The following is a 17450-nucleotide window of genomic DNA, read 5'->3' as shown; positions in this document are numbered from 1 at the left end:
GGAAAATCAAAAGAATGGTAGCTGAAAACTTTTCGAATGGCTTACAGGACCATGCACACACCTGCGTCCTGTTGGAGGATGAAAGTTTCCAGGGGGTTCTGGCTTTGAAGATTGGGGAAGGGTAACAATTCTGATCCTCCAAATGATCACTAATTAATGAAATACTCATGGAACAGTAAATTTTTCACCTTCTTTCTAAATGATTAGACCCTATATAGTTTTCATTATAGTCACTCTAGTACATTCCATATCTAAAAATACAAGTTATGTCAACCAAGCACATATCCGAGTATTCTGAGTGCAAAAATGCTCCCAAGCTCATCTTCGCATCACATAAAAAGATACAACTAACAATGAAACAAATCCAAAGGAGCTAACATACTACCTAAATAATCAAATTTTCTGAATCTAACTTCAAATTTCCAACTATAATATAGGCGCCTCTAATGGCAGCTCACACCCAATCCAGGCCGTTTCCATAACACTTGGTCATTGGCTGGAGTTGGTCCAGCATTTTGATTAGACTACTATGTAGCAAAACAATGAAAGATGCAAACAAAATTATGTTTAGATTCTCTTCTCCCTCAAATGTTGCTCTCCGCGGAAGTAGCAAGCAGAAAAATGATGCTTCAAGAGACGATGAGGGCAATATTGACAACCAGGAGGATGAGGGCAGTATTGATCACGCCTTCTATGGCATTTTCTCAACACACATTCCAAGATCATCCTGCTTAATAAAACAGATCAAACGTGCTATCCAATGGATTAGGATGCTATGTGCTCCCTAACACAACATTTCTATTGAAGATTCTTCAGATCTGGACTTATTTCTGGCCAACAGGACTAAGGCAACAAGATCCAGCGTCAACCCTTGGAACAACAATACTGCTTTAACCAGTAATGCCAAAACAGTACATCATCACAGGGATCGTACAGAGGAGATACACCCATTGTTTACAACCATTACAGGAAAAACACATTACAACATACAAGAATGTAATCCCTAAAACTGCCCGGAGAGACGAAAACTTCGCACTCTTCTCAGAGTCAGGTCAACCAAAATACATTGGGGGGAAAAAAAAAACACAGACAAAAAGCAAAAGACAAATCCAAGTCCATAGATAAGGGTATGACTTATTCCAGAACAGTGAACAGAGAAGAAAGCAAGGAACGCAAAGCTTGTTTTTGAGTTATTATACCCTCCTACTACCAGTAGGTTGGAAGACCCAAAATTTTGAAAAGCCTCCAGTGATTTCATTGGTGACCCATTTATATCCATATGTGTTCTTTCCGATACTCTCGAACAATGACTGGCACACTAGTGGGTGGAACCTTAAAAAAAAAATATCACCAATTAATAACAACAAATGGATAATAAAAATAACCCATCACTGGTAGATCCATCGGGCATCATACAAATAAGTGTGATAACTTACACATGTTAGAAAAAATAGAAAGAAAAGAAAATCTATTCGAGGGAAGGAAAAGAAAGATTGTACAATAAGCAAGGATAATCTGGAAAAGTTAAAACTTAGTGTTTTAAATATGCAAAAATGTTTATTTTCAACATGAAAATAAATCAAGTGTTCTCATGCACACCTTTCTATACTAACCTAGCAGGCAAAAATGCAAAAAATGAAAACCGTTGAACAAGGCAAAGACATTCAAAGTGCATTAAAATCCTAAACACGTTGTGCTATGAACATGTAGTCAAGGAGAAATTGCAACTGTACTTCAAAATCCACAATACATGTAAAGCGTCCTATTTTTATTACATTAATTTATGGGGCACAATATACCACAAAATAGGAACTTGAAGGATAATTTTTCTAGAATTTTAAGGGTGTTGTGCCTTCTCAGAGTTTGATTTGGAATAGCATTGTTTTTCTTGTATCGCTTTGGCATAAATGTCTCTCTAAACAACATGCAGCAAGATTGGATTGCATTGCTTCATTAGTGTTTTTTTGAATATCTTTTCCTCTTCTTTTGTTGTTTCCTTGATTTGTCGGGGAAAAGATTGTCCTTTGTTGCATTTCTCTCTTTTTCTTTATAAATTTCTATTAATAAAAAAAAAAATTAAAAAGAGCATTAGAAAGAAGGATCAAGGTTTTTGGCAAATTGGTGAAGCTAAGTACATAAATTCATAAAATAGAGAAAAGATGCTCATTAATGCATTTGCATATACTTGCCAGCTAGACTGCAGACCCATAAAAGCAAGATGCTTCATGTGTCTACATGCAGGCGCATACACATGGTGACATTGAGTCTAGCGAGGACCCATATGGCACTACAAAAAAATAATTGCAACTGTTGGATTAAAAGCTTGTCTCACCCCTAGGTCACTAATTGAATTTTACCCATTTGATAACTGGCCCCAATCAATACCAGGCAATATTCACTTCTATTATAGTATCCTTTATATATTTTTAAAATATTCATTGTTTGACCGTCTCAACTCAAATATTGGATGGGCCAATGGGTTCTAATAAGCATGTTTGGCATGAGATGAACCTTCAATTGAATGGTCAAAATTGTTTTTCTGCAACAACTTGTGACACCTAAGGGCCAGCAGAGCAGTAAGTACCCTCTGTGTGTGCACACGCATAAAGATCAGAACATTAATAATATTGAAGCATTATGTCCTTTCAAACTTCACATGAACAATAAAATTGTGATGACTTACCATGCCATAATCTGTGATAATCATTGAAATGTAATCTGAAGGTGTTGCATCATAACTGGAAACAAAAAATCCAAATTAAAAGTCTGCACTGCTAATTGTGGTGAGCAGTAACTGAGCATTCACATCAAATTCAAAACACTCACATCAGATTCAGAAGTTGAAGATTTTCACTATTGGCCCAATTATCCAGATACATAATTTCCTCCCTGCCAGGAACTTTAGAAATGGTATCTGGATCACCTGCAAAGTTCAGAAAGACAATAGAGTAATTTAACAAATAAAATCAATCGTCATCATGAAAATGTTGACTAGCATATCAAATAAGCATTGCGTACCCAGTTCATTAGAGCAAATTGAATCAAACTGTACCCTTTCGTGAAATTTATATGCTTCACAACATACTAAGACTGGAACACGGAATGCATGAGCAACCATAGCAACACATGCAGTCCCAACCCTTGAGTAAACTGTTCCATTAGACAACACTGATGAAGCACCCAGAAAAACTCTAGTAACTTCATGCATGATATAAGAAACAGCATTTATATGAGCATAAGTACAGCTAACACCCTTTCCCACCAGCCTACGAAGTAACAGCTGCCCTTCAAGCTTTGGACGAGAGTCCACTACCACAACACGAAAACGTTTGCCAAGCTCATGGGCATACAGTAATATCATTTCAATAGCACATGGTGACCCATATGTAAGGAGAACATCCCCATCCCTAATTTTTGTTACAGCATGCCTCACTATCACCTTGTCTGCAAGTATGATCTTCTCATTAATAAAGCGATCAATATCTGACTGAAGAGTCGCTTTTGCTTCAGACTCTGACAGAGTCAAAGGCAACTTGGCAATTCGACTCTTCAGAAACCTTATTCCATTCCCCATGCTGACTGAAAGGGGCCTGCATTCAATCAAAAATGAAACGTAACTACCAATTTTTGCAGTCAAGTCTCTAATAAAAACTTTTTCAGGTGGTGTTGAATAGTCCTTGATGGCCTCTTGGAATGCTTGAAGCATTGCAATACAACGAGCATTGCCACCAGATATATCTCCAGCCAAGTACTGTAATCCAACCTGATAGCAATCATACAAGGTCCATAATTAGATAAAGAGTATAAGGTACATTCCAGGTCTCATTTACAGATCGCTCTTTATAGAGGTTCTAAGGAATCACAAATTCTGTTAGGGAAGAACTCCACCAAATTTGCTCCTAGGACAAAAGCTCCGAAATCTTATGGCACATATCATATTAGACTTCATCTGCCCCGAGTCAAGCTGTCCAGTCAATTATTCACCCTAGTTTGTGTATTCTATTGACTTTTAGAATTGCAAGCAACTATGTCTATTCAACATGTATCAATTACTCACTAAATGCCAAAGAAATACCTTATAAACAGCAGGATGCATTGGATCAAGTTGGAAAAACTTTGACTCAAGATCAGGAAGCTGGGTTCCATGTTCATACTGAGGCAAATGCCTAAATAATTCAACTCTGTTTCTAGCTTCAGTTTGTTTTACAACTGCTCGCCTTTTTGCTTTCTCCACTCGGCTCTTATCATCAAATTGCATGCGTGGATGAGGGACCTCTTTCTTCCTCTCTTTGTCTGATGGACGATCACCTTCCTTTTTCTCAGATGCTACAACTAAAGCCCCCTCTTTCTTCTGTGCCGAAGGCTTTGTAGTTTTAGCTGGTTTTGCATTCACTGAAGCTGCTACTCCAGAAGAAGCAGCACGTGCCTTGCTTGCTTCAGCTGAAAACACACAGATTAAATAATTCGTGGCAGTCTTGCCATAGTGCTGTAAATGAGTATAAAAGTGTTGTATCCCATGAAATGAAACTAACAACCATAATTAAAATAAGCATGAGTTCCTAAAAGGTTGATCCATACAACCTATTGCAGCTCATTTTTAAGAGCACAAGTAATTATTTAACAAAATAAAAATCCAATATATTAAGAGAAGATTTCAAGATTCATTCTGGGCAGTTAAACCTCAAGCCAACAGTATAAACATGAAATAGGGACCCCAGGATATCAAAACAGCATAAGCAATTACCGTTATATTGTAGTTGTACAAATACTACGATAAGCCACTCATTTCTTATATCAAGCCATGCATAAAATTGTACTAAATAATTAGGCAATGGGAACCATAAAGGAGGGAGGTATTTGTTATGGGACCCATCACTTATATACTTAGAAAAATTATATTGCATGGTTTAACCCTAAAAAAAAAAAGAGAATGGTTTATTGTCATTATTTGTACACATTCAAAGTAAATGTAATTGCCAAAAAATGTAGGAACAGGGATGAGGAGAAGGGAAGGGAACATAGTCCCCCTTGCACACTTCTGAATGGAAGGAAATTTCATATCACACGCGCACCTACAAGTCACTCGAGTCATTAGTCAAGGAGGGAGAGCAAAGACATCCCAATATCCACCAAAGGTTCAATGTATTTTGCAGACTCCACAAATCAAGCTTGCCTCAAAGAACATGTATTTAAAAATCTGCAGAAATAAAAACTAACACATTGTCTTCTGAGTATAGTTACAAGAAATTTTCAGAAGATCTCCAAATTAAAAAACCAAGCAGTGAAACAACTGACAACATTAATTTGAAATTCTGTAGTGATATGCATTAATTTGAAATTGTCTCGCAAACAAAGACAAAATTTAAGGCAGAACAGGATGAACTAGCTGCTAAAATCTAAGCATTTTAGATAATTAAAAATATGTAAGAAAATCACATGCAATTACTAAATTAAGAGAAGAAAAAAAAAATGAGAGGATGAGAGGAGGCACAGGATACCGATCCCATAGCATAACCAACCCAGAGTAGCTCAAACAACCTGCAGAAGCAGCTCATCAACCATGCCAACAGCTTAAGCTCAGGCTGTTCTTATATTCTGAGCAGTCTGAGAAATCTCATTCAATTTGGGAAAACACTATGCACTCCAGAAGTCACTTCTCACAGAAAATGGTATTCCCATTCCCCCCATACATTTGTAAGAAGCTCATATGTGCTGCACATGGCCTGCTTCCATTAGGATTTTGTGGCACGGTGACCAACTGGGCTAATGTGTAACAATTAATCTTGTGTCCAAATTGACAGATTCCAAACTTTCGGGATCAACAATGTATTAAACAAACATGTAATCATAATCTGTTTTTTTTTTTTTCACTGTACATAAATGAAAACGGAAAACTTAAATGATACCAAACAGCCACATAATTTTCCTCAGTTTAATTTTTCTGATTTTTTTGGATAGAAAAAGAAAGCTTATTGAAGAGCAAAAGAAGAAGATAGAAAAACAGAAGAACAAGTAAAAACAAGATAAGTCTGATATTATTTCAAAAAGAACTGATTGTGGCCACACCCAGCTCACATAGTCTAGAATCTATATTATCATTAAATGTGTGATTGGCAAGAAATATGCTTATGCGATACAGAGAGTAAAGGAAATTCTAACACTCAGCACTGGTCCCAAGGTGCTTAACAACATTCACTAGCCTACATCAGCTTCGGATCTCCAATTAACATTCACTAAAACAAAATGCTTACTTTCAAATTTTCAAATCTAACACTCACCAATGGAGAGCTTAACATGTTCAAATACAAGTTCCATTGACAAGCCTTTAAGCTGGATCAAAATCATGGGTCTGATATTTCATTCTGGCTCTTTAATTATACATGATCCAATTATCCAAGAACTCCTTCAAATTTCAACATATATATTGAAGAGCATTGTATCCATAATGAAAGAAAATGGTGGGGGAATCCAAGATGAAATCACAAAAAACTAGTTACATACAAACAGTTAGCAACCGAAAAACAAAGCTATCAACCAAATCTAAAAGAGCCAAAACTATCAGAAAAAGAATGCCTAGACTACAACTTTATGTTCCCTTAAATCAATACAAAAATTTAAACCCCTGAGTTTACCACAAGAAGTAGAGGAACAAGCTAGTAATATAGCTTCATACATAAACCAGGAAGCGCATCGCTTATTGATTTATTCCCAAAATACACCTACAAAATGTACAGGGTAATTCAAGCCACCAAAATTCAGAACCAGACAACCAGGAAGTAAATTTCAAAAGACACAATGACTCAAGTTTGCAACTGGATAAGCTATAAGACAATATGAGAACAAGATAAGCTGCATGACACATCAGCAAGCACAATTAAATATAACCATATAATCTAAAACAAGAGACTGAAACTTACACATTCAACAGAAGCATGCTACTATAAATTAACAAACTTTCACTCATTTATTGAACTGTAGAAAGAACTACCTATACCTTTTGCAGCAGCTTTGGCTGCCCTTTGAGAGTCTTGAAGGGCACGCCTTTGAGATTTTGACAATTTATCTTTTTGAGGCTTTGAACTTGCTGGTCGCTCATTTTGTACATCAATGGATGCTCCTGCTTTTCCTGCAAGGTTTGAAATGCTGCAATTCTTTAAGTAACAAATAAATATTATGAAAAGTCAAATAAGAGCATTAGTACAAACATGTTACAAGAAAATTATGAGTAAACTAAAATATTTGAATGGTTTTTCTCTTTAACAAACTGGCTGCCCTTCGTTCATGCCAAGAACAAGGATTTTCTCATCATTGCTGTACGCAAAAATTCTACTCTTTTTCCCTCCCAAGCAATATTTATTCCAATAGAACTTCATAAATTTTCAAAAGCAGTGATCCATTCACTATCGAGAGAAAAAACCTGAATGTAAACATGAATGTCTATGAGACTCATTTTATAATTTCCTCACAATCCACACCTTCTGCATAAATAAACATGAAACTAACTATTTTCATTCATATGAAAAAGGCACTCATTCAATCAACTCAATTGAAGTTCATCTGATTCAATTTGGGATGGCTGGAAAGCCTAGACATTGGTTGAGTTCAGGAACACAAACTTACACGCTAGGGAAGACGCCAAAGACAGATTCATTACATAAATTAACCTCACAATGCTAAATTTGAAGAGCATCCAGCTCAGCTATTCCAGAACCTACTTGGGAAGGCCAGCACTAGGTAATGGCCTTTACTTTCTGGTAGTCATGACTGGATTGGGAATGCAATGTTGATCTCAGCAGTAGACACCACCAACAACAAGCAAACACTTTTGATGAGATTGCTAGTAAGGGGAAATACAGTGGATAAGAATTAGTCAAAGGAAAATAATCCAAAATATGAGCACATATTGGAAGACATTAGCAAAGAAATTATGGTGCCAATGACTCTGGGAGAGAAGGGGTATGAGGGAGAAAAAATAGGAATGAGAATATGCATGTTAAACATTCAGATTTTGGAAATCATAAGATCATGCCCTAGGGAATGTGACAAAATCATGACAACTTTGGAATCATACCTGCTTTCCATGTTTAAGGCATCAAAGCCCTTCAGTATGGTCCGCAATCCAAAAGGCCCAGTTGATTGCAAGCAGAACATGAGTTTGAGTTTTGATTAAGTTAAATAAAGATAAACAATGGGTTCAAACCACTGTACAACAACTAGGTCACCTGCTTTTTTATGCGTAAAAGAAATATCCTAATTAAACAAAAAGAAGAGTTCAAGAAATGGAGGATAAGAGGAAGACATCCTCCTACAGCAACAAAACAAAAGGAAAAGAAAAAGAAAACTAAACAAAAAAACAAAGGGGGGGCATTTGGTATCATTTCTGTAATTAATTCCCATGCAGAGAAGAAATAGGTTTTCTTCATCTGTTCACTGGAAACCAGATTTTATGATTTTCAGTTATAGCAACCTCTACACATAATTATTAATAAAAATTAAATAAATGGCCATGTGATTTTAAAATATAATTAAATGATTCATAAAATTTTGAAAACAAAAATGTCATTCAAAATATATCTTCTACCATTTTCCAACTGACATATACAATAGGACTGTTCTTGGAGCACTAAAAAGTGGGTTTATTAAGTAAAAAACTAATTACAATTACTTACTACTCTTAATATAATATTTTCTAATTTGAATTTCTTTGCATTTTCACTATTCTATCACAATTAATTGTTATTTAATTCAAAGAGAAAAATGAACATATATTCAGTTAGATTTTTAATTTTTTAGGTTTGGAAATATAAAGCAAATGGGTTGCTAGTTTTCAGTTTTTGGTTTCCATTTTGTGGTTCTTAGTTTTCGTTCCTTATTTTCATTAATTGTGATTCCAAAAAGCACCTAAACTAACCAATCCATTCAATCTCTTTGCCCATCCACCGACCAAAGTCCTCTAAACAAAGCAAGAGCAAAGCACGAAAGAGAAGCCAAAATGATTACATAACCTTTCCACTTAAACTTGAAGATCAAGATTTCCACCCTGCCCAAATGCACCAAAGACCAAACTGCAACAAACGCCACACATCTCTGAAGTATCTTCCCCCTCATTCCCACAACCAAAGCCATAAACTTCTACAGGAAAAAGTTCTCTAAAGAGGAATGGCACCCAGTGCCCCCCAAAAAGCCACCAAAAAACCTAAAAGTAGGCAAAGAAAAGGAACAATGCAAAAGCAAAAGGGCCTTCATCTCATCACTTTGGAAACAAAGAACACACAAATGTCTAGATATAATGCCTTATAGAACCTTCTAGCCTATCGGTATTTAACCTATTAAGAAATACACCAGGTAATTGCACAGATTTTGTTGCTTTGTAGATAACATAATGCAAAGAGAATCGAACACCACTAGAATCAAAAACAAGATGATCAAAGAAAGATCTGTGAGAAAAATCTCCCATAGTATTCAAAGTCTAGACCCTCTTACCTTCTCAGGAAAAGAAAGAATCCAACATCCTGACAACTGAACAGGATCAATTTTTTCTCTCACATTCAATTCCTTCTAAAGAACAAATTCTAAGAAACCATAACCCCTTCATCAGTCATGAAATGAGAAATGGGTACATTACTATAATTCAAAAGGCAAAAAGTATGAGGGTAATCAATATAGAACAGAGCATCTGCAATCCACTCCCAAGAAATGAACTCTCTTCCCATTGCTAATAGACCACATAATTTCTAGGGATCACCTTGTGCCTTGGGCTCTTAAAAGTCACCACAGCCATTTACTCACTAAGACAAGATCTAGGACACTAAATTCCCCATACCCAAACCAACCTCAGACATTGGCATACAAACTTTTTTCCCAACTAATTGATCCCTCTAATTCTCATCCACCCCAGACCATAAAAAATCTCTCATGAACTTCTACAACCTTAAAGAAATCTGCATTGGGTTTTAAAAAGAGACCTTCTAAACAACAAGATTCTATAATCTTTCCAAAGTTAAGGCCTTTGTTTGGTTGGGTTTTTTAATAGAGTTGACACTAATAAGGCTGCCTTTGTTTGGGTAAGTAATGAGCAAGGTTGTTATAATCAGGATTCTAAGTGGGATCGTTGGAGGGTTCCGCAGGATCGAATCGTAGAATCGAATCGAGAATCGTAAGATTCTCGACTTTCAATGTAAAATAAATATTAAAATATTATATATGTGGAACTTTATGACAAGTCTTAAGACTAAAAACTCGGTAGCAACTTAGTAAGAATAAGAAATTAAAAATACTATAAAAAGTTCAAACAATAAAAAGAAGAAAAAGAAGAAGAGCAAGAAAAGAGAAGACGAAGGAGAAAAACGGTGCTCACCGTTGAGTCTTTCAAGAAGCAGATCTGTTTCAAAGCATACCTCTGTAGCTCTGCTGGGCCTGCTGGCTTGGCTCTTTTCTTGGCTGCTGCTGATCAAACAACAAGAACTCTGTGTTGAAGAGGACTGAGGTGTTCTTGGCGAACACCAAAGGAAGACGACAGAGGACTGAGTTCTCGTCAAACCCCAAGAACTGTGGTTGTTGAATACCAAAGAACTGCTGATCAAACAGCAAGACTATTGGCTGCAGCTGATCAAACACCAGTCACCAGATGGAGGGCTCTTTGGTTGTCGAACAGGAGAGAAATTCAGGTGCTGGGTTGCTGAACTTCAATGAGTAGAGGACTGATGTGTCAAAGTCCAGGGGAGTCAGGTGCAGATTCTGCTGAATCTGTCCATCAACGGGAGGCTGGGAGCTATTTTGCCTCAGTTTTTGAAGACTTTGGATGAAACATAAACCTTTTGGGGCCTTTAGGCCAATAAAAACATGTATTGGGACATATTATTGAAGCCCAAAAAACAAATCCAGGTAACAAAGTGGGATCCGTACAATTCTACTTGCGATTCTACAATTCCACCAATTCTTTTATGATTACACTTGATTCCGATTTTTTCTGCGGCTTGATCATTTGGGTGAATCTGGATTGTAGAACCATACATTCCACGATCCAGATCACGATTTTAATAACCATGGCAACGAGACACATTCCCAGCTCTTATTGCATTGTCTTGGTGCTTGGTGTTTGTGAAACCATCTGTTTTCTTATTTTGGAAAAGGCTAGGTGTTGAAGAAGTTTCAAATTCTAGCAGTTTTTTTGGTTCTTTATTTTGTGGATTAATGGCAGCAGTTTTTTCTTATTGATGTTATTTTTCAGCTATTTTTATTTTGTTTAATTTCTTGCAACAGCTAGATATTAATGGTGGTATTTAACTGGTCAAATACCATTAATCTGCTGTAATAACTGGCTGGAAGTTACTCCTCTGTGCAGCCTATAAAAAGGCTACCTCCAACCCTTTCTAAAACACAACCAAAAAAACATATCTCCTCTTTCTTACGTACTTTTTCTCTCCATCATCTAGTAGTAGTCTCTAGTAGATATCTTGTTATTATTTTCTTTTTCTATCATCTTATTCTTTTTTTTTTTTTTTTTTCCTTCCTCTACATTGGGTACTATAGCTCCTAAAGCTCTAGAATTTGTGAGTGCAAACAAACCCGAGCCTAGCTGAGTAATCCTAGAGACCATGCGCGTTGTGACTATTTGCGCCGAGAGTTTTTCTCCGTAGGTGCGAAATCAATTTTTAAAGACAGTGGTCCTACCATGCCTCAAATTCTCTAATTGTAATTGTCTCACTAATTTAATTTAGTTACTGTTTTTATTACATCTTAATTTTTTACATTAGCTTCACCCGAACATCTCTAGTCTCTTTTTTTGTTAAACACTTTTAGGGGATTTGGTAGGAGAAAAGATGCTAGCACGTCATGAAATTGTGTGGTATTTGTGGTACTATTATACAATTTGGTCAGAGAGGAATGCTCGTATTTTCTTTGAATAGGAAAAAAAAAAAAGAATTCATTATAATAGAAGAAAGTACAAGATGGAGGGGAAATATTCTGACAACAGAAAAAAGGAAATAAAAAGGCTAATACAAAAAGAAAACCATAAGTAATCAAATAGAGATCAATTGCTCTGAATATCAGAAAAAGCTCAATTGCCAAAACACCTAGTAAACACCCACATGGAGGTGAAAAGACGCAATCCTATCCAATTAAAATTTACATATGAACCACAATCTAAAGAATTCAGGTGTTCTCTCCAGCCAAAGAACCCAAATAACTACAAAAAAAGCACACAGAACCACAATATCCCTAACTTTTCATGCTTTCCAAAGCATCTAAAATCAATCTAGAAAAAAGCCTCCAAAGAATGAGGGCAAACCTAACACTCTCCCAACAAACCAAACAATTTGTTCCATACACACCAAACCATGGGAAAATGAAGAAATTGATGATGGCTATCCTCATTACTAGCATAATGCATAACACGCATATTAGGAGAGAGAGCCATACAAGATCTTTGAATCTAGAGCAAATTGTTGGCGTTAGCCCAATCAAGAATCATGGTCCACACAAAAGCCTTCACCTCTGAAGGAATTTTAGATTTCCACACTCATTTGGCTAGAGGGAATGAATGAAAAGACCATTTTAGATGAGAATAAAATGGTTTACAAGAGAAAACACTTGTTTATCCAAACACCAGGTCCTAATATCCTCAAAATGAGAATATAAAAAAGATTCTAACCAATCCATGAGTGAGAAAGTTCCTCCACCATCCCATCACTAATTTTTCGGAAAAACTAAAACTCTCAAGAAATAATAGAACTATCCATAATAAGGAAATAAGATATGTGCATCAAGATGCAAAGATAAAAGACAAATTGAAAAGCTACTGAAAAGGAAAATCCCCTCAAAAATTAACCCTGCAACCATATCCCACTTTATATCTGGCATAAAGAAACTTGCAAAATGAACTTCAATGGGCTTACATGTGCAGCTACAACATTAGCATCCTACCCATTCTCCCATTTACATAATTTACATTTAATAACCCTATGCCAAAGAGAATCAAATTCCAAATGAACACACCATAACTTCATCAAAGCAATGTTTTTAGACACCAAATGATGCCCCCCAAGGCCTACAAACAATCTCCCAAGTCCCAACACACAAGATGATCCCTCCACATCAACCATTAACCAAAGAAATCTGGATAATCCTCCATAATTTATACCCACCACTGGAATCCAAGACATAGATAAAAAATATACAGCAATCAAAAAAGACAAGCCTGGATTTAAGTAATGCAAGGCCTCAAAGGAAAAAAGTGCACCCTTCCACGCTTCAAATGTTTAGACGCTTGTTATCCCAAAACCTCATAAAACAAGGACTCCCACATAAAGGAACTCCTAAATGGTCAAAAGCTACTACAAAATCCCACAACAACCAACAAGCATACCTAGAAGTCACCTTTAGAACTAAACCACACTTGCTTAAAATACTTAAGGCATTAAACTTGCTCAAAAACCCATAGAACGGTAAGAATGTTACAAAAAGATCTCTTATCATCATGGTTATTAAAATTGCAATTTGGATCGCAGGATTGACACTCAAACGATCCAAGTCACAACAAAAATCAGAATCAAGTAGAATCCCGGTAAAATCGTAGAATCAGAATCGTAGAATCGTACAGATCCCACTCTGTGCTACTTGGATTTGGATTTTTTTTTTCCTTTTTGGGCTTCAGTGATATGGCCCAATACATGCTTTTATTCGCCCAAAGGCCTCAAAAGGTTTATGTTGGGTCCAAAGTCTTCTAGAACTGGGGCAAAATGGCTCCCAACCTCCCATCAATGAACAAATTCAGCAGAATCTGCACCTGACTTCCTTGGAGTTCTACACCTCAGTCCTGTCTCATTGAAATTCAGCAACCCATCAACTGAATTTCTCTCCCATTTGACAACCAAAGAGCCCTCCATCTAGTGACTGGTGTTTGATCAGAAGCAGCTAGTAGTCTTGCTGTTTGATCAACAATTCTTTGGTGTTCAATAACCAGAGTTCCTGGGGTTCAACAAAAACTCAGCCCTCAGTCCACAGTCCTCTTCCTTCTTTGGTGTTCGACAAGAACACTTCAGTCCTCTTCAACACAGAGTTCTTGTTTGATCAGCAGCAGCCAAGAAATGAGCCAAGCCAGAGCAGGCACAGCAGAGCTGCAGATGTATGCTTTGAAACAGATTTTTTGCTTCATGAAAAGACTCAATAGTGAGCATTGTTTTTCTCCTTCTTCCTCTCCTTTTCTTGCTCTTCTTCTTTCTCTTATTTTTATTGTTTGAACTTTTTACTATATTTTTAACTTCTTATGCTTACTAAGTTACTAACCAAGTCTTTAGTCTTAAGACTTGTCATAAAGCTCCACATATATAATTTTTTAATATTTATTTTACATTGAAAGTGGAATCTTACTATTCTCAATCAGATTCTACGATTCAATCCTGTAGACCTCTCCATCGATCCCACTTAGAATCCTGATTCTAACAAACTTGCTTATCATCTAAAAAGAATATAATAGTATCATCAGCAACAAACTTTAGATGAGACACGATCACTCCATCGCTACCTACAGCAATACCCTGACCAAAACCACTATCTATAACCCTTGCAATCAACATATCAAGAACCAAAATAAAGAGAAAAGGAGATAAAGGATCCTTTTGGCCCCAAGAGGATGAAAAGCAAATCTTAGGTTGACAAAGGAAGCAGATGAAAGACAACCCTTAATCCAGCCAGCCACTTTGAACCAATACTCCTCCTATTCAGGATTGTATCCAAAAAATGCAAACAAAACCTGTAATTAGCCTTCCCAAATTCCAACTTGTTTTCCAACAAAACAATTGCATTAAAATTAATAATAATTACAAGAAAAAGAGGATAAAGCATTCTTCATTACAGGCAAAATAAAAGTTACATCAGTGCTGTCTTTTAATCCCTTCGAATATTTGACAGCAACAAATCCATAAAAACTCTAAAAGAATGTGCTCCAAAAGAAGCAAAAAAGGTAATAAGAGAACTCTTCCAATCTTTGAAATTCTTGTGTTCCATTCGAGCCATAGAACCCACAAAATAGCAAATACTGCACAGCTCCAAAAATTCCTCCCTCTTTTATTCTTCCCAACACCCTAAAATTCACCAATAAAAAACCAGACACATTCTGTGGAGCCACATACTCCTCACCGTAACAAGAGAACAAAGTGCTCCACAGATGCCTCACCACTCAACGGTGGAAAAATAAATATACTCATTTTCCTCATCGCACACCATACACGCAACTGGACTGAGAGTTTTAGGATGCCTCTTTATCCATAGCAAGTCATTTATATTAATACTCTTAATAAAAATAGTGCAGATGAAAGCCCGGATCTTGAAAGGAACCTTTGCTTCTTAAGCAGCTTTGTTCAAATAGAAAGGGACAAGGTTTGAACTTCATAAGATGATTAAGAGAAATCAAGGAGAACCATGAACGGAAAACTTTTGATGTTTATATTAAAGCTAAGGATTTTATTTTAGTTTGGGAAAATTTCTGGTTCTTTTATAAATTTAGTTAGTTTAGGGGCATTTTGTCTATTTTAGGCACTAACGAGTTATATTTAAATTTTCTATTTTAGTTGAGGTTATTTTGTAATTATTTACACTAATTGTAGACTTGTAGTGTCAAGTATAGTACTTTCTTGCTAATGTATTAGACATTCCCCTCCCAACCCCCACCACCCAATGTGCTGCCTCCCCTCTCTTCTCCGTCTTCCTTCTTCCTCTTCCTCTACCCGTCTCTGTTCTGTTCTGTCTAGTCTCTCTTGATTTCTGTTCTTCTCTATTCTCTGCTCTGCCTTCAATTTCTGTCTCAGATCATCTGTTCTGTCCTGCACAGCTAACTCTTTTCTTGTTCCCTCCTCCCCTCTCATAACTCTCTCAATCCTCTCTCTATTTTCTGATATTCTATAGCTGTCATACATCAACTTGGTATGAAAATACGCTTCAACTCACCCACAATCTCCCTCTGTAACTGATCCAACAAATTTCTAACTCCTCCAACAATCTCCATTGAAGGATCATCCAAAAATTCAGACCAAATACACCAAAAATAACTGCAATACACTTTCAGTTCCTGCTCACATTGTTTCAAACCAGATACTTCCAACAATTTAGCAAAGAAATGAAGGAAAATTAAAATTTTGAAGCACTGTTCACCATCTGCAACTTTTCCAGAAATTACACTCGTGCCCCTGAAATTCAAACACCAATTTTCCGCAAGAATTTTACAATACCTCCTTCACCATCAATAACAAAACACCCCCCCGAAAGACCAGCCCCCTGCAGTTTCACTCTCATCTGAACAGGAGTTTGGCCCCATGCGCCATCAAAACATCTCTCAACTGACCATCCTTCAAACTCCACATTTCCCGGAGTTACTTTGATACACCTCCACTACCAATAGAATCACCACCCATCAATCTGTTATATTCCAGAAGATCATATCCAGAGGAGCCTCACTGACAGCACACGCACCCTACACATGTGCAACACATGTGGGAGAAACTGCCAGACTCTTCTGCATTTTTCAGAACTGCGAAAAATTGAGTTTAGCCATGATATTTTGGATTTTTTCTCAATATTTTTACTTCTCTCCCAGATATTTTGACTTATACTTTAAGATATTGGACTGTCAATGCAAATTTCTGATTTTTGAATACCTGCCAGCATTCAGATTGAGACATAGCTGCTGTACTTGGAGATTTACTGACACGTATACAAGATTCTGATGTTGGTCAGAAAAAATCCAACTTTGATTGTTTGATAGATATTCTTCAAAAGGACAAATTCAGTGTGCCAGCACCATTCTTCAAGTTCAATAGTGGAGCATCTATGAGCATCTAAAGACCTTTGGTAAAGTTGCATAAATTTACACTACATGGACTCCACAGAAATTGATTTAATGTCACATACCTGATTGGTACTTCTTTAAATCTGCATTGGTCCATATTTGCTCATTGGTTTAAAGAAAGAAAGTTACGAGTCAATTCCACATATCTAGTTCCACCTAGTTGGCAATGCTCAACAATTAGTGGACCAACTATGTAGTCTTAGGCAACTTTCTTCTAGTGCCACCTATTATCACCTTCAGTTTAGAGACCTAGTTTATAGGTGCACTCTGTGTGAGGAACCTAGAGTGGTGATTATGTTCAAGAAAGGATTAAGGGACGAAATCAGAAAGCATATGATTTTGCAAATTTGAAAACATCCCATGACTCACATGGCTTTGGAAATCTCTTAGCTACCAATTCATATTTTAAAGAGTTATTCATTGGTCTAGATCAATTTCCTAATGGTCACGAGATAGCCCTAGACCCACTCAAGATGTTGTAGAGAAAACTCAACTTGTTGAGGATAAATCATCAAATATCAAAATTGGCCATGTAAATTGTTGCAGAACTATCATGACTAAACATATAATTTGCATACTTTCAGTGCACAATATTTTGACTCCC

General features: G+C 36.5%; 1 protein-coding gene across 1 annotated transcript in view; it reads right to left on the bottom strand.

The window, feature by feature from the left end:
* Positions 1–778: 778 nt before the first annotated feature.
* The window catches only part of LOC131157309 (uncharacterized), a 28555-nt gene continuing 11883 nt past the window's right edge, over positions 779–17450 (bottom strand). Inside the window, exons 2-7 of the mRNA XM_058111366.1 lie at positions 6995–7126; positions 4076–4440; positions 3019–3763; positions 2827–2923; positions 2684–2738; positions 779–1332 (exon numbers count right to left, since the gene is read on the bottom strand). Of these exons, the coding sequence (XP_057967349.1) occupies positions 1270–1332; positions 2684–2738; positions 2827–2923; positions 3019–3763; positions 4076–4440; positions 6995–7126 (1457 nt within the window). The 3' untranslated portion in view covers positions 779–1269. The remainder of the gene's footprint in view (positions 1333–2683; positions 2739–2826; positions 2924–3018; positions 3764–4075; positions 4441–6994; positions 7127–17450) is intronic.

Source organism: Malania oleifera, chromosome 1, assembly GCF_029873635.1.
Source record: "Malania oleifera isolate guangnan ecotype guangnan chromosome 1, ASM2987363v1, whole genome shotgun sequence".
Lineage (NCBI taxonomy): Eukaryota > Viridiplantae > Streptophyta > Magnoliopsida > Santalales > Ximeniaceae > Malania > Malania oleifera.
Note: the sequence above shows the minus strand (reverse complement) of the source record. Positions and strands in the feature narration are given on the sequence as shown.